Source organism: Empidonax traillii, unplaced genomic scaffold (assembly GCF_003031625.1).
Source record: "Empidonax traillii isolate 1590-97213 ecotype Southwest subspecies unplaced genomic scaffold, ASM303162v1 scaffold1071:size191594, whole genome shotgun sequence".
Lineage (NCBI taxonomy): Eukaryota > Metazoa > Chordata > Aves > Passeriformes > Tyrannidae > Empidonax > Empidonax traillii.
Genome location: NW_020956264.1, coordinates 76,956 through 95,725, shown reverse-complemented (window position 1 = coordinate 95,725; position 18,770 = coordinate 76,956). Strand labels below are relative to the sequence as shown.

Genomic DNA, 18,770 nt, shown 5'->3' with positions numbered 1-18,770 from the left:
CAGCTGAAATGTGCAAGGATTTATCTGACTTTAAAAGTCGCTTTGAGCAACAGCAGTAATCCCTTCTTAGATGGAGAACGCTGAAGCTACCTGTACACCAAATTGCATTTTCCACAGCTGACAAGGCAACTCAGCATAATGGAACCCAGGTGTTAAACTAATTTCTAATTTAACCATAAATTAAGAAAAGAGAAGTATAATCCTCAATGCAAGTTGTTGTGGTATTACAGAATCCATCATAATGAAAAAATGCTGCCACTTTGCACAAAGGTTAGCTGTACAAATGCTACTGCAGCAACAGAAATGTTAATGAGTTTGTGTGGCAGCAGGTAAGCAAGAGCTTGCAGAAAGAAATGATTATGATAGGCAGATAATTACAATGGAAGTCATGTCTTTGGTAATGACTGGGATTCACATCACATATCTTTTCGGTCACAGTACAATTTCACTAGCTCTGTTTATGCTAATCTGTGGGATTATTTGACAGCAAGGTGACACTTCAGACAAATTTTTTCCATAGACAGCACAATTACTGATATTGTGACATTCAATTAGATACATCACTGATGTTTAATTTTGATTTTAGAAAATACACAAACATAGGATATATTTTTCCTTAGTATATGATTTTTTTTTATTATTCTTAATTTGTCTTTCATCATGCTAAATGCTTTGATCTTATTAATGTGTAGGAACTGGGAGAAATTTAAATTGTGAGTTTTTAACCATTCCGATGCAGAATTAATAAAAAAAAAGGAAAAATACTCTTTTCAAACATGCAATTGTCTTAAAGAGAAGGAAAATAGATTTCTAGGCAATGTTTATCTGTGTTATAAACTCTACTACGTAACAACAAATATGTAATATGCTTTCCCAAAGGAAATTCTGACAGTAACTACACATGTTCTATCATATTCTAGGCCAAATCCCAAGCAAACCTATTTACCTCTATCTCACAAAACAGTTACAAATTGGAAAATATTCAGGTGAAGAATCAAATCTGTGTCACCTATTCTTTCCTTTAGGAAGGAATGGGAAATAACAGGGAGAGGACAACACTGACAACAAATGTGGTGAGTACCTCCTGAAGTTCACCATATTCTTGGTTCATGGCAACAAGCAGGGTCACACCAGAGCATTTCATTGCAAGACTAGAGACTACAGCACCCCACCAATATTTTCATGTAAGTAAGAAGTGTTCTACATTCACAAGTGACGGAATATGTGCTTTGGTAAGCAGAGAGCAGTTTTCTGTTTGAAATTCTTCAAGAAATGCTTTGCTCTGTTATGGCCCACACCACAAGGCAAAAGTAACTTTTAGATTTTTTGCTAATAAATCCCTTGGGATGAATTAAAGTAAATCAATATTAGATGATCAGTGTTTACAGATATATATCAATGGTTTATTTTTACAACAATTAGGTTGCAAAGGAAACATGTATGTAGCCCTTTTGTTATTATCAGTAGTAATATAGCAATAAAAGAGTATAAAGGTAGAAAATGTGTAAGAGAAAAGAGAGAGAGAAAGATAGAAAGAAAAGGATAAGAGTTAAAAGAGAGAAAGAATAAAAATTTATAGTCATCACCCAGAAGTCTCTGACGAACTTGGTTGATGTTGCTGTTTTCGCTGGTGTTTTATCTGTTGCGTAGTGGTGGGGGAAAGAAACCCACAAACATAAAGTGCAATGAGTTTATGTACCCTCAGAAACCCTCCTGATGTCTACTCCATGTGTGTGAGGAGGGGTGCTGGTTTTGCACAGTTATGCTGGTTTTGCAGAGGCTGGAGGCAGTGGGTTTGGCACAGTCATTTAGGCTGGGGGTGTGGGTGCTTCCGAGGCACTCTTGTTAAGAGGGAGGCTCTCTCGGGGTAGTGGTGGGTGTGTGCACAGAGAGCCTTTTTTAACATAGCCTGGCTCATAGGAGATAAGCATCACAACACAGAGAGTTGTCACTGCTCTCTTTTAGATAAGCATCACACACCCAGAGAAGCATCATACACCTGGAGACTCCCCCAGAGGCCTCCATAAAGTTAAGAGTCTGTGGGCTATGGCCTCCTCCCCTCAGCCTTTACCTTCACGCTCCTGGTTTCTTCACACAGTTTGCTATAGTAGCAATGTTTTAAGGCAATTAATAAAGTCCAATTCATCATATTTGCAAACAAAGCTTGACTCCTAGGATGCAATGTGGTTTGGTCATCAAAACCACATTTTATTTCTTCAGCTCTTTAAGCAGCTGACCTAATTTTATGCAACTGCCTCACTTAAAATCTCTCTTGCTTCATAAAATTCTATCTTCACAAATACAGCATTATAAATAGTAAATTTATGGAAAAAATAAACAAGAAAGGAGAATACAAGATGGAGTATGAATCTATCAGAAGCAAAACCTTCTTTAGAAGGCAAAAGAATTCTTACAAATACATTGCCTTACTATAAGCATGGTTCTTGCCCTACTAATGATTTCCCCCTTCTGCCCTTGATATAGCTTTTACAATTTAAAGTTATGTATTTGCTTTCTTTTTAACTCTTAATCTGTGTGAAATGTTCATTATTTTTTGATATGGGATCTAAGCATTAATCAAAGAAACAATACTCACTCTTACTCTGCCTCATTCTTTCCATCAAACTTAGGTGTAAACTTTTATACTGAAATTGGGTGAGAAAAGTTAGCTCACGTAACTTATTTATAGTCATGATGTGGGAAAAAACAATTTGCTATCAATATCCTCTTATTTCCACTTCTGCTCAGAAAGCTGTGACTTGAATGAACAAAACTGAAGGCTTTAATAAGATGAGGATGCTGGCAAGATTTGTTAGACCAGTCACGTTTTTCTTTGTCTGAGGAGACAAGTCGCAGCCACAGTGATCTTACATTTATAGAGCGGTTTTCATGCCGAAGAATGTCCAAATGCTTTAAAACTTGACAAATTACATACATGAATCTTGCCATTCACTGCTGAATTTCAGCAGCCTCTGTTGTGAAAGGTTTATAACAACACACAGTAAAGTCTAGTTCACTCTAGGACAAGATATGACTGCTATAAAGGAGGAAGAGTCTCAGCAGGCAGACAATAACACTTCAAATGGAAATGCAAAGAGACCACTGAAGTTAACATACTACTTAGGACTGTGTGTCACATTGATTAAATGACCTTCCTTTTGTGTTTTGAGAGGACCATACATCCAATAACTCTCTGAGTAAGTTCAAGTGCACTTCATACACTTAAAGCACTGTTCTCCAAGGTGCTGAGTACTGTGGTTCACAAGGCAACAAATGGTAAGTCTGTAAAAATGACACAATTAAATGTAAGTAAGTTCTTAAGTGCTTTACTGATCAGAACTTCCAGAGCTGTATAAAAGAGTCTATGTATCTGAGAGCCTGACATTCACATCTTGAAAGTAGAATTCCTGAAGGAGAGAAACAGAAGCAGTGAAAAGGTTTGGTATTTTTCACTGGCACCACTTACAAGGCCAGAAATAATTTCTCTCAAAATCCTTTCTCTCACCCATTCCTTTAGAATTTGCTTTATGAGGCTAGTGGAAGAAGACAAGGGTTCTGTAAACCCTCCCCCCCGCAAAAAGAGAACCCAACAACCAACAACAACAACAACAACAAAAAACCCCAAACCAAGCCAACCAACCAACTAACCAACAAAAAAACTAAAACGTATCAGAAAAAATTTAGACAAAACCTAGATGTTTAAAAAACTTCTGCACAGCTGTTAACCTAACTGTAGAGATGCTGGTTTCTATAGACATTTCCAGTGCTGCAGCAAGGATTGTACAAGAGGGAGGTTTACTCTAAACACTAGTTTAAGAATTTCTCAGATAGAGGCAAATGTGCCTGAAGACTGATACCTGCCACAGCCACTGCTGCTGAAGGTACATGGGGTTGGAGAGAGCAGACAGTAGGCTGCTGAGACTCTCAGAAGACAAGGAGCATGTCCAAGAGTCTTGAAGAAGCATGAAGGAGGATCACCACAGGGAAGGGTGATCTTGAATAGGAAAATCCTGGTGTTTTCCTAAAGTTCATCCATAGGCGCTTCAGTCATCTTGGGACAACATTCTGTTCTCAGATACCCAATCTCTGGGACCAGATCTCTTTCCTTTTATGCCATCATTTGGAATGGAGTTAGATTGCTTACATTAAACATGTCATGAACCGTGACAGTTATGTGTCTCAAAAAGCATCTACAAAGGCTAACATGGCAAGAGAAAAGCAAGCTAAACTCATAAAACTCTCCAAAGTGAAAGTGAAATCTAAAAGAAACGTTAAAGAAAGTGTTATTTTTTTTTCCAGGTTAAGACACACTGTTTAAGACTGTAGTACTGTATATGGAGTAGATGCTTTACCTCATGATGAATATGCAGTGTACAAGTTACATGCCTGGCCTTGCTGGATGGGGTTAGTGGATTTCTAGAAAATATCTTCAGATAAGTGCATTTTCTACTTGAGATAGGCACTTAAAAATGAGTGTGAACAGTATGATTTCTAAAAACTTAACTGCATCAAGGACTCAGTTATCCAGAGTTCATTGACTGAACCCAGGAAGGCTTCCTGAGACTATGTGTCTGAAATACAGATCATCTCTTCCTTTCTGAGCAAAGGTCTGAGGAGGTTTGAACCTGGGCTTCCCACTTCTTGGGGAATGTTAGGTCAGAGTATTGGTATTGTAAAGAGAAGGAAGGGGACCCCTTTGGTATCTTTCCTTTATGGGAAGTAAGTAGAAGTGTACAGGCACCACCACAAAGAGTTAACATTGTATCCAGTCCTCTTCAGTGGGTGGCTGGCAGACAAATTCACTCTATTGGAGGCAGCCAAAGAGTAGGAAAGGATTATTATATTAAAGCTGTCCTTTTAACTCTGCTCTAACCTAGCAGTCAGAAAAATGCACCAAGGTGGAAATGTGTACTTGTGACCTTCTTTTCTTGTATTTAGGTAATTAATCTTGCACTCCTCATACCAGATCTAAAGCAGAAGGCATGAAACCTGAGCATAGTATATATTCTGTGATACCCAGGAATGCTTCAGTTCCCATGAAAGAATTTTCAGCCCTGCCAGAAATTCAACTCAGTGTCATCATGAGGTCTGACAGGTAGTGCCCACGCCCTGCCATGGTTCCTATGGTAAGGAAACATATTCCCCAATGATTTCCCAAATGTATTCCAGTAAAGTGTAAAATCAAGGCACTAAAGCCTGGTCAGCCACCTGCTGGCACCAACAACAGTTCAGCATGGATGCAAGGAGTGTGAGGGCAGCTGAGGAACAGAGGAAGACAGAAGCAGGAGCTGGGGCACAGGAGGAGTGGGGGAGATGTAGTCAAGATGCATACACATATCTAGGTTTATTCATGGGCATATGACCAGAGCTGAGAAGGAAGCTCTGCAGAAACAGCACCAGGGGAAGGGGATTCAAATCCTCATTCACAGTCTGCTCTTGGGAACTCCCAGCTTGGTCCCACTAGACCAGATTGAAGCCATCAGAGTAAAATCCACTGCTGTGTGATTAGGACATGGAAACTGAAAGAGGACACTGGGAAGAAATACCCCTCAGTCTCACATATGTAACATAGCAGATTGATTCTCCAGACAGAATTTCATTAATCATCTCCCTGATGTGTGTTGGAGACACACAGTTGGATAAGAAGGAAGTAAGTAGCAATGAAAGGAATAGAAGAAAGGGTATTCTTTACTTGCACACACACATAGGCGGGAGGAAGTTGAGTAGGAAAAGGGGACAAGCGAAATGTATTCATTGAGTAGTAACTAACTCCCTCAAACAAGGAGGAAACAGCAGGAAAAAAAAATGGAGATGAAGGAAAATCACTCAACTGCAAAATGCTTTGTAGAGCAGGAAAGATGTCCCTCAGGGCTTCACTTTGCACTTGAAAGGAGGAAGGAGAACTAACCAAAGTGACTGGATACCAGAGGCTTCCTACTCCCCTTGCAGCCATCGTGCTGCCCAGCTATTACACAGTCGTTCCTTGTTTACAGCCTTTTCCCCAGCTGATGTCTGTATGTAGGGAACATGGGTGTTAAACCAGCAAGCACTTTTAAACTTTTTGCTTAGTGCTTAGTAGAACAGGGGCTGAAACCAAGAATTCTCTTATATATTTGTTCCTTACCCACCAACAAAGAGTCTTTTGTGCATGCCCTTCTTCTCCTTTTTCTTCTCATCTTCTTTCCAAAGAAAGTGAGAGTAATGGTTTCACCCTGTCTCAAACTCTGCATTAATTTCTCATGTCCCATTAAAGAGCTACAACAACAACAAAAACAACAAACCCCAAACCCTATTGAATAAAAATATGTAAATATTTATTTTTGAGTTTTCTTTTTAATGAGGCTTACAGGCAGGCTGAGGAATGAATGCTAGTTAGTTAATTTGGGTGAATCTCCAGTGGATAAAAACCTCCTGGTGCTGAAGTCTCCAAACCTAGCCAGACATAAGACTCCCTGATCAATTCCTTGAAAACTTATGAACTTTTCATTATTTCAGAGTTGCATTTTTTTGCTTACTGATGATTTTTGTTGTTTTCACTTATAACTGCTACTGTCTCTAAAACAGTTTTAAAAAATTACAATCAACACATGAAGACTCCTGTGGAACTGACATACGTCCATGCATGAGAGCTAGTTTCTACAAACTTCAAAACCAATCCTGACAAAGAGCTATTCAGTGAGGTATATTACAGCTAACACTTCCTCTCTAGCAGAAACAAAACACCTGAAGACTCTTTAATAAATTACTCTCCTATGTAAAATTATATATCTTTACTATTCAGACAATGTTTTTTTTCCCACGCTCTTTGGTTTTGTCAAAACTTGAAAATCTTTCAGGTTTAAGAGACAAAATTATAATCTTGTGAAAATTCAGGCATGAGGAACTGAGCTAATGCAATTTGCATGATTCTACTTACTACTTGACATTTTTCTCGGCCACATGTATCCCAGCATTTATATAACTCTCCCTGCAAATGCAATCACATTCCAAAACAGCACAGATGCCAAAAATATTTCCATATATGTCTTGAGGTGGTCTTCTAAGGGAAGCAAATGTTCAGCAGAAGCAGAAAAAAATGCAATGGAAATATATCTTAATTTTTAACCTCTTTTAATATGAAAGTTATGCAAATTTGATTAAAACATAGATTTAAACCAAGACTGAACTGCACACTGAAGAATAGCTGTGTATAATCTGCAAGTGGCTTTCCACAGCAGTATGCTGTTGCACAGTCCTCCAGCACCCTCTGCTGCTCGATTGCTATATTTTTTGTATTTGTATGGAGCTTTTAGTCATTTTTTTACCTCTGTTTTGATGAGAAAAAAATATGTATATTAAAATTGCACTTACAGCAATTAAATGATTCCTTGAATTGATAAACAGTGTGTGTAAAGTTCCACGTAATTATTGTCCTTCATTTTCTCGGGGAATGACAGGAAGATATCAGACCATCCTGCTTGCTTACTGGTGACTTGCAGTGCATATTTTCTGCCATTACAATTTGACTTGGTATAACAGAAATGTGTCTGTTGCTTAAGATGACATTCTCTGGTTATGCAGTTTTATTTCATAGCAATTATTTCATAGAATCAAAGAATCATTTAGGTTGGAAAGACCATTGAGTCCAACCATTAAACTAACAATGCCAAGTCCACCACCAAATCTTGTCCCTACATGCCACACCTATATGCCTTCTAAATACTTTCAGAGATGGTGACTCAACCATTGTTCTGGGCAGCCTGTTCCAAGGCTTGACCACCCTTCCTAGTGTCCAATCTAAAACTCCCCTGGCACAACTTCAGGTTGTTTCCTCTTGTCCTGTCTTATTATTTGGGAGAAGAGGCCAACCCTCACCAGCTGCAACCTCCTTTCAGGTAGTTGTAGAGAGTGGTGGGGTTTCCTCTGAGTCCCCTTTTCTTCAGGCTAACAAACGCCAATTTCCTCAGCTGCTTCTCATACAATTTGTGCTCCAGACTTCACCAGCTCCTTCCCTGAACATGCTCCAAAACCTCAATGCACTTCTTGGAGTGAGGAGCCCAAAACTGAACACAGGATTCAAGGTGTGGCCTCACCAGTGCCGAGTACAGAGGGACAAATACTTCCCTAGTCCTGCTGGCCACACTATTTCTGATACAGGCCAGGATGCCATTGATGTTCTTGGCTACCTGGGTACACTGACAGCTCATGTTCAGACAACTGCCAACAAATACCCCCAGGTGGGCAGCTTTCCAGACACTCAGACTGTAGCACTGCATGGGTTTTTGTGACTTAAGGGCAGGACTCGGCACTTCACCTTATTGAACCTCATACCATTGACTTTAAACCATCAATCCAGCCTGTCCAGATCCCTCCACAGACTTCCTACTTTTCAGCAGAACAACACTCCCACCTAGCTTGGTGTCACCTGTAAATTTGCTGAGGGTGAACTTGGTCCCCTTGTCTAGATCATTGACCCTTGACTCAATTCCCTTGTCCAGATCCCAGACTGGCCCAGTGAGGGGGGGACACCACTAATGGCCCGCTGCCAGCTGGATGTAGCACCATTTACCACCAATTTCTGGGTCCAGCCATCCAGCCAGTTCTTAGCCCAGCAAACAGTGCCCCTCTCCTAGCCATGAGCATTTTCTCCAGGACAATGCTATGGGAGACAGTGTTAAAGGCTTTACTGAAGTCCAGGTAAACAACAACCACAGCCTTTCCCTCATTCACTAAGCAGGTCACCTTGTCATAGGAGCAGATTAGATTGGTCAGGAAGGACCTGCCTTTCATAAACCCTTCATAAATCATGCTGATTCCGTGGTTGTCTTGTATGTGCCAGATGATGGCACTCAATATTATCTGCTCCATGACCTTCCCCAATACCAAGGTCAGACTGACAGGCCTGTAGTTCTCTGGATCCTCTTTCTGACCCTTCTTGTTAACTGGGCATCACATTTGCTAACTTCCAGTCAACTGTGACCTTCCTGTTTGACCAGGACTGCTGGTAAATGATGGCAAGTGGTTCAGTGAGCACTTCCGCCAGCTCCCTCGGGGAGCAACTGGCCTTGCTGCTAAAGACTGGGGCAAAGAAAGCATTAAGCACCTCTGCCTTTTCCTCATCCTTTGCTATCATTTCCCTCCATATCCAATAAATGATGGAGATTTTCCTTAGCCCTCCTTTTGTCACAAATGTATTTACTGAAACATTTTTATTGTCTTTTACATCAGTAGCCAGATTAAGTTCTAGCTGGGCTTTGGCCCTTCTAATTTTCTCACTGCATAACCTCACAACATCCTTGTAGTCCTCCTGCACTTCCTGTCCCTTCTTCAAAAGGTCATCAACTCTCCTTTTTTTCCTGAGTTTTGGAAGTCCAAGGTAGTAGTTCTGCTGAGTCCCTCCTTTCCTTCTCTGAGAATTGCAAACTCAAACACTTTGTGATCACTGTGCTTAAGATCACATCACATTTCATATTGATTTTATATTATATATATATATATAATTATGTCTTCATATAGCTCAATGTACCCTTTATTATCAAGATTTCTTACAGATATCTCTGGAATACTTTCTGTCCAAGATTTTGATCATGTTCATCTATCAAAAATGCTGAAGAAAAAAAGTAGCTTGTATGCTTGCATTTTCTAGTTTTTATTGTTGTATTTTCCATTTCTAAGTAGACTTTATAAAGCTTATCCCAGATAGCAGACAAATGTGGATATTCAAACCATGTATTGGTCAAAATATAATATAAATGCAAACACACACACATTCATTAAGGCAGAACTTCCGTAAGTAAGGTATAATGAAGGGAAGGAATTGTCTGTCAGAATATGTGTCAGAAGCATTAAAAACTCAGCATCATACACTGTACTGACTAAAACGGTGATTTGAAGAGCAGTAAAAGTTAAGGGAATATCAACATGTAAGATTATTCTGTTTTCAAGGCATCTCTGATCTACGGGCTATTTTGGAAACCCCAGGTCTATACAGAATGCACCAAACATGGAAAGCTTAGGATTCAATGTGTAATTTTCTCTATAGGTATCTAGAGTATTATATACCCAATTTTTTCTGTTCAGATATTCAGCCATGTGATTATGTTAGTCACGGATGGAATTATCCCAAGAAAATAAGATTATGAAATCTCCATTTGAAATTCCTCAACACTATTGAAAGCACAGGTTTGGGGAATCTTTGTCAAGACATAACTTCCTCCAGTACAAGTGGGATGACTTTCTGAGGGATCTGCATTAATGCCAGAAGGGATGGTTCCTGTAGGTATGAATTATGCTACACCTCCACACATAGTCTAACACAAACAGAACAACTCAGATAAGTCAGGCTTGATTAGATCTCTCAGGCACTTCTAGTATGTGTTGTTTTATCCTTTGTGAGGACAGTGCTTAGGTGTGAATGCTCTCAAATTGTTTGCTGCTGATTAGGAAAACACACTGCTGGTTCTATTGTCTTCTTCATGCATCTTGTTCCCGAGTAACACCTTGGAAGCAGGACACTGGGCTGGAGGCTAACCACGAGTGAATACTTCTCAGGAGGAAATTACAGAATGACGATCAGATCCAAAACACTGTAGGTATGTGAAATAAATAGGCGGATTGCACAAGCCCAAAGCTACAGTCAAACGAGAGCCCTGTCAGAGGCCGACAGACTCTGGAATCACGTGGGAGGACCTTCCCCTTTCACCTATAGCATCTGTCAGGCACTTGAAATCTGTGCATGTGCTGACTTTTCCTTACCTGAGCAGTTCAGTACCTCAACTCCTGCTCCAGTCTCACCAGGGAGTCTGTTGCCCCAGTGCAGCCAAATCTCAGTTATATGTTGCCTGAAAAACCTTCATACACTAACAGTCCTGTTATCACAAATATATTGGGACACAGAACAGGAGAAAGCAACACTTATCATCATACCCAGTCCTCCACCACCAGAGACAATCAGAAAAGGAGCACCAACTCAGGGCATAAAGGACTCAAGTCACAAAAGTTTTCCCACCACTAACAAATGTTAAGACCTCCCAAGAATTTCAGGAGGTGCTCAAAAACAAATGTGGCAGTTCATTAAATTTTGGGTTTAGCCAGTTATTAAATCTACCTCAAGCTGTAGTTCAGGTGCCCATCTTTTAAAATAGAGTGATTAAGATCACCGACTTCATGACTGTGTATCAAAGATGGTGGAAATAAAAAGATTTATTTAGTTACAACAAAACTTTCAGAAACCAAGTCCTAGTCAGTCAGACTGAGAAGAATTATATGTGCATTGAAATGTGCAGATCATTATTTGACAAGTCATTTGGCATACTAAATTATCTTCCTAGAATAACAGGTGAGGAAACATAATTTTTATTCTTGTTCATTTACCCTGTTTACTTCCACGGAAGTTGGCTCTTGAAAAAAATTTTAAAAAATTATTTGATGCATTTGATAGAATTGTCCTTTCCACCAGCACTGTGTGCACAGACTGTAACTCCAGATGTTACATAACAGTCCGATATTAACACTTTCTCATGTCTTTTCTTTCCCCTCTCTTATAAATTAGCATTATAGCGATCTCTGTTCTGAAAGTCTCTATAAGCACGTCTTGCATCTGCTTTGCTGTGTGGGATTCTTCCAAAAGGTTCTAGATCATTGAAGCAGGCATCAAAAACTTCATCCACAGCTTTTTCCGCTGTTTCTTTGCTAACTTTTCTAACAGCCAGAATGGAACGAACTGCTCTGTCTCGTACACAAGTCTAAAGTGGGAAATAGATAAAAAAAATCTGACATTATTAGTATAAATTTTTTCCAGATTTTGTCAAGTAGTAACTCCAACTATATAGGCGATAAATTTGTATCACGGGAGAGTCAAACAGTGCCTGTAATAAGCATTAAAGTATTTCAGTTTCATTCTGTGTTAATTATGCGTTTCAGTTTTCCATGTACACATAGACCACATGATAAATAAAAGACATTCCTCAGAACAGGAATTACAATACAATTTGGCATTTTTTGTAGGTATCAAGTATTTGTAAAACTTATCCTGGACACAAGAAAAATACGACAGAAAGAAACAGACTTAAATACCAGGTAGTTATTTTCAAATTCAAATGCTATAAAACATAAAGGAATAACTTCTCTATTGGCATTCAATACCTCTCTTTATGGCAACTTTTTTTAGAGTTTGTCTACAAAAACATAAAAAAAGATGTAAACATCAGCTACAAGTTACTGCCACTCTAACATGAGCAACTAATTGTGACTCTATCTGTAGGCTTCATTACTATGTATAAAAATTAATTCATGTAAGACTTAATACAAATGGTTATTCAGAAATCTTGTCTTTCAGCTTCCTCCAGTTTTCAAAGACTTGTAAATAAAAGAGTGTTACCCACTTGTAGTGGATAAGGTATTCCACTACATTTCTGCAAACCCTGGTTATATTAGCCATCCATTGTCGGTGATAATGCTTTATGATATTCCTAAGTATTCAGGAATTTCACTCCAATAAAAATAACATCCTGGGGAAAAAAAGTAACATCGGTCATTAAAGGTAAGAGAAAACATCAAGCCCATGGCATCTACTTCTTTTTCTGATGTTTTGAGGTATGAAAGTGCAGAAGGCTGAGATCAAGTAGGTAAAGATGGCTCATAAAAAATTATTAGACTTTAAAATTTACAGTCTTTACCTGGTGATGCCCTTTCAATCCAAATTTAAACCTGGCTATTTCATTCATCAATGTACAGTCACCACTGAGATTAGCAGCTCGAATCTATTGAGAAAAATACAAAGCCAGAAGATCAGAGAAACATGTAAAAATACAATGTCAAAAAAATTGTAACAAATTTTTTTCTTCAGTATTTTTCTGGTGACTGCTGATAGAGATTATTCCCAAGGCCACTTTAATTCCTTATATCCACCTTAACTCCTTTATATCCACCCTCTGAGACTCAGCGAACTGCAAAATATTACTACAGCAACCTTTAAGTTTTTCCAGGAACTACATCTCACGTATTCCTAAAGCTTAAATGAATGCGCAGTAGAGATCATATGTATGTGTGTATGTGTGTGTACATGTTTATGAACTGCTAGAAGAACATGGAAAGTAATATTCTCCCCAATCTATATCAGAAGCTGTTACAAGAGTCAGGAAGAAAGGCAGATACCTTTCAAAGACTACAGCTGCAATACCCAGAAGAGTAGTAACCCATCTGTTTTGCAAAAAGCCAAATTTAAATGAGTATGTATGGTTTAGCTTGTTAACTGTTTTGTTCTGTACACTGTAATTTCTTTTGTCTGCCAACTGTTCCATACCCTACCCAGTCTGTCAGGAAATGTAAATAAACCATGATTTCCTACAGTTAAGTACCAGAGTGAGAATAAATGAATGGAAAATATGAAAGGTAAGAAAAAGCTGTCAACAAAAAATGTAAACACCATATAATAAAGGAAGTATCAAAAGACTTTAGGTAAACACATAATCTCAACAAGAGCAAGAACATGCACAATCTTTTATATATAGTCTCTAAACTTGTGTTTGAGGCTTGCATGCTTTATTCTGCACTGTGTAAATGCTTAGACAAAAACAATTAGACAATAGTTTAATAACTCTGAATTACTGTATTGGGTTTACATGGCAGAGTGTTGGCAGTGAGGTGCCTGCCAGGGTGCCTTCTGTGAGACAGGACAAGTGGCTGCCTCCATGTCAGACAGAACCAGCTTTAACTGGTTCTGAAACAGACCTACCACTAGTCAAAGTTGAGACCATTAGTGGCTGGTTGTATCTCTGTGATGACTCGTTTAAGAAAAGATAAAAAGTACTACAGGGCAGTTGTAGACAGAGACAAAGGAGTTAGAAAAATGTGAGGGAAACAGCCCCATAGACACCAAGACCAGTGAAGAAGGAGGGGGAGGAGGTGCTCCAGGCATCAGAGGAGCCCCTGCAGTTTGTGAAAGAACATAGTAGAGCAGATATCTACACTGCAGTCCCAGGAAAACCCCATGACAGAGCAGACAGATGTGCCCTGAAAAAAGCTGCGGCCCATGAGGGAGTAGATTTTCTGTCAGGCGCTGTGGGCCATGGGGGAGCAATGCTGGAGGAGTCCATCCCCAAAAGACTGTATGCTGTGGAAAGTACCCAAGCTGAAGTAGGTCTTGAAGAATAGCAGCCCAGGGGAAAGACAGGCTAGAGAAGTTCACGAAGGACTGTAACCTGTGGGAGGGACCTCATATTGAATCAGGGGAACAGTGTGAAGGTGAAGGAGCAGCAGAGACAAAGTGTTACGAACTGACCACAGCTCACATTCCCTGTCTCCCCGAGCCTCTTGGCAGGTTAGGAGATAGAAGAGCCAGGAATGAAGGAGTGAAGTTGAGCCTGGGAAGAAGTTGAGGGGAGGGGAAAGGTATTTTTAGTTCTATTTTTCACTATCCTACTCTGTCATTAATTGGTAATAAATTAAATTAATCTTCTCCAAGTCAACTGTATTTTTGCCATGACAGCAACTGGTGAACGATCTCCACGTCCTTATCTTGATCCATGAGCTTCTTAATCTTACTTTTGTCCCCTGTACCATTGAGGAGGGGAAGTCAGAAAATGGCTCAGTGGGTTCCTGGTAGCTATACAGAATGGCTTTATTGATACCACATAAGGTTACTTCATTAAGTCTTATCTATAAGAAGATAATAATGACAGTAGCTCTTTTCTACAGCAAATATGAATTCAATTAATGAATTAAAATTAATTTTTATGAAATCTGATTTGTTCAGTACCAAACTGATAATTTTGGTTATCTTACATACTGTTTATAGGTGAAACTTGGGCAATTAAAAGTCTAGATCAAATAAGTTCTCATTAAAAATAAACAAATCAACCAAGCCACAACCAAAAAAAAAAAAAAACTCAAACAAACTGGAAACAAAGCCACCATAATATTTTTATGTATTTTTAAAAAACAACAGTTAAAAAAATTCCAAATTCACAAAGACATGAGTATATACTTTCATAAGACTAATCCTAAGAGTTTTTCTGTGGCCAAAAAATATGGATTATATCAGAAATTAAATAAAAGCATGTGAACATGCATCATATACATAAGAGGAATCCTTCACAACCTGTGCTCCATTTAATTCCACCTCCTAAAGCATCAATTATTAAGGCCTTTTAAGCAGAAAATATGCTCTGAAATCATAGAATCATTTGGGTTGGAAGGGACCTTAAAGACCATCTAGTTCCAATTCCCCTGCCATGGGCAGGGACACCTTCCACTAGACCAGGTTGCTCAGAGCCCCATCCAATTGACAAGGAGTCATAACTACAGTGTACTATTAGCAATATCATAATTATTCAAAAAATGAATGTTACAGGAAAAGACAAGTTTGTTGTTAATCAAAAGGTCTAAACAAAAATAAGGTTACTGTACTATTGTGAAAACTATTCAACACACCAAGATTTGCATGGGAGAAAAAGAATGCTATAAGCATTTGAATAATGCGCGAATATGTTTTCACTTCTAATTACTCTCATTTGTCAATAACCACTTCTTGCTATGGCTACACTCACAGTGATCATTCTACTTATAAGACATTAACTTACTAATATTTGTGAAAAACTAAGTATTTGTTTTCTGAATGAAGCTATTTAGGTTGACCTGACAGAAAGAACAAAATGTATTAACAGGACTAAAACAAATGAAGTGTGTGTAACAGACCACATAACAGGAAGCATCCCTAATAACCAGCAGTAATTAATAAAATGACATTAGAAGCATTTTAACTTACCTCTGAACATGCCAAATGCTTGACGTTTTTAAACCAGTCAACGTGTGCACGGCAGTGATCAAATGCATGAATCAATTCATGTGTGACCACCCGGTTCATATGGGATTGTTGGCGAATATTGTTCTGACACAGAACAATCTGCAGAAGAAGAGGTAAAAGAAGTGTTTTAGCACGTTTCAATACCTCCCTTACTTCTCAGAGCACACACCACCTACAGCATTTAGCGTCTTTAGATCAGTGTTTTTCAACATTAATAGCCTTATCATTTTGTAGTATATTAGTTCCAATATAGAATCACACAGAATATGCAGAGATGGAAGGGACCCATAAGGATCATCAAGTCCAACTCCTGGCCCTGCACAGGACCATCCCCAAGAGTCACACCATGTGCCTGAGAGTATTGTCCCAACGCTTCTTGAACTCTGTCAGGCTTGGTGCTGTGACCTCATCTCTGGGGAGCCTGTTCCTGTGCCCAACCACCCTCTGGGCGAAGAAACTTTTTCTAATATCCAACCTAAGCCTCCCGTGACGCAACCTCAGGACAATCCCTTGGGTTCTGTCACTGATCACCACAGAGAAGAGATCAGTGCCTACCCTTTCTCTTCCCCTCACGAGGAAGTTGTAGATTGCAATGAGGTCTCCCCTCACTACCATGGAACATCTTTCATTTATCTTGTTTTCATGACTAACTCAAATATCAGTGTTGGTAAATTTAAACACTAAAAAAATTGTGATCCTTCCAAAGGGGGATATCTCCAACACCTGCCTGAGATGTGGCAGCATCAAAACCTCCACTGACACAGCCATCGCAGTTTTCACAAGAAAAGTGCCGGTCGTTGAAGACAGTGCTGAAAGGCACAAACAGACAAAGTTACAGAAAAGAATCTGAAAAACATCAGTCACTACTTACAGTAGTGATGTTACTACACAGATCAAGATAAATTAGTTTACATACCAACCAGATTGCTTCATAGCCTCAAGGAGTAGTTGAGCATATGGATCTAGAAAAACATTGCTGCAATCAATTTCTCTAAATCTCTACATTCAAAACAAAAGTTCTGAAAGTCATTTATAATCAAAATATAAACACAGTTAAAGAGAAAAAAAAACAAAGAAAAGCACTGTGCATGCAAATTCATACTTTGCAGTATTTAACCCCAATACAATGCAATTGGCATCTGTTACAGTTCTGACTATGTAAAGAGATACAGAATCATAGAATGGTTTGGGTTGGAAGGGACCTTCAAGACAATCTAGTCCCACCCCCCTGTCATGGGAAAGGATACCTTCCACTAGACCAGCTTCCTCAGAGTCCCATCCAACCTGGCTTTGAGCATTCTGAAGGATGAGGCACCTGCAACTTCTCTGGACAACTGTTCGAGTGCCTTACCATCCCCAGAGTAAGCGATTTCTTCTGTATATATAACCTAAATTTCCCCTCTTTCAGTTTGAAGCCATTACTTCTTGTCCTATCACTACACTTCGTGACAAAGACTCCCTTTCCAGCTTCCCTGTAGGCCTCCTGCAGATACTAGAAGGTTGCTATGACATCTCCACACAACCTTCTCTTCTCCAGGCTGAACAGCCCCAACTTTCTCAGCCTTTCTTCGTAGGAGAGGGGTCCTAGTCACATTACCAACTTCGAGAGAAGGGCCCTTCTCTCGACTCCCTCCACCATTTCCATGTCCTTCTTACACTGGGGGTCCCAGAGCTGGACACTGTAATCCAAGTGAGGTCTCACAAGAGCAAAAGAGAGGGGGAGAATCACCTCCATCGACTTGCTGGCCCCGCTGCTTTTGATACAGCCCAGCATACAGAGTCAAAGCTGTTCAGGAATCAAGTCACACTTTATTACTAGTATAAACAGAGTGACTTACAGTGACCATCGTTTGCCGTTAACACTCATAGTCAACGTCACACAGTGAAAAGGGCACAAATGCACAGAAATTGACAAATCGTCTAAATTTCTCAGGAAAAAAAGGTAGAGAAGGACCTCCTGATAGGGAAAGAAAACGCCCTTCTGGGCACTTCCGAAATGGTGTTAAACAAAGCCAGCGTGTTCATAGAGCAGCAGCCCCATCCTGCCACCTGCCAGGGTCCGTCCGGCCGCCCCGGGGGCGGGGGCAGCGGAGGGGGCGCAGCTCCGGCCCCGAGACCCCGCACAAGGTCGCAGCGGAGGGACATGGGCGGCCCGAGTCCCACGCCATGGCCCCGCCATGGCCCCGCTGCGCCAGGGCCGGGCTCGTCGGGGCACGGGGAAGCGCTTACTCGTTTCCAGGGTCATCCTCAGCATCACCTGGCACCTGTTGTGGAAGGTGAAGAGGCTGCGGACCAGGAAGCTCTGCGGCTTCTTGTTCCGGTCCGGGAAGAGCCGATAGCCGAAATCATCCTCCTCCACCGCCCCTTTCTTCTCGGCCGCCGGCGGCGAGTCACCCTCCCCGTGCTCCATGGCCAACCGTGCCCTCCCGCTCCCTGCCGACCCCGTCCCAGCGGGACAGGGCACAGGGCACAAGGCACAGGGCTCCGGGCACCGCCAATCGCCGCCCGCGCTCCCGGCACGTGTGTGGGGGCGGGCCCGGGCTCGCTCGGCTGCGGGGCTGCGCTGCATCCGGGGAGGGGCCTCGGCCGCACGGGGAGTGCGGGGGGCGGCGGGGAGAGGCGGCAGCTGGAGCGGGTGACACCCGGAACAGGTGAGGCCGGCGGGGACAGGATGAGCTGTGGTGCCCGAGCCCCGCAGTGTCGCTACTCCGTGGTCCACTGGCGGCCCGGCCGCGCGAGTGACGCGGCGAAGCGAGGGGGAGCCCACCCTGCTGGAGTCAGGGCCTCGCTGTGACTTGGGGGCGGTGCAGCGGCGCGCCTTGGGGCTCCGGGGGGCTGCTCCGCCTCGGGGCCTCCTGCGGCACGGCCTGGGGAGCCGCTCCCGGCGGGCCCTGCCTGCCCCTGGTGCTGCCGGCCGGGACGTGCGGCTACTGCCCCGCACGGTCGCGGGAACCGGGCGGCTCTCGGGTGCTGGCAAGGGCCCAGC

At 41.2% G+C, this 18,770-nt stretch overlaps 1 protein-coding gene across 2 annotated transcripts; it reads right to left on the bottom strand.

Annotated features, from left to right (window-relative positions):
- Positions 1-10,064: 10,064 nt before the first annotated feature.
- On the bottom strand, positions 10,065-18,194 carry ATP23 (ATP23 metallopeptidase and ATP synthase assembly factor homolog). Of its 2 annotated transcripts, none has more exons than XM_027904642.1 (6): positions 18,014-18,194; positions 16,701-16,746; positions 16,512-16,593; positions 15,746-15,883; positions 12,657-12,740; positions 10,065-11,723 (listed from the first exon to the last, which is right to left on the bottom strand). In XM_027904642.1, the coding sequence occupies exons 1-6, from the start codon at positions 18,192-18,194 to the stop codon at positions 11,520-11,522; spliced, it is 735 nt and encodes a 244-aa protein (XP_027760443.1). In that variant the 3' UTR covers positions 10,065-11,519. The 2 variants fall into 2 exon arrangements, with proteins under 2 accessions (XP_027760443.1, XP_027760444.1); XM_027904643.1 differs by having other exon boundaries at positions 16,701-16,783; positions 18,014-18,124.
- Positions 18,195-18,770: the final 576 nt, after the last annotated feature.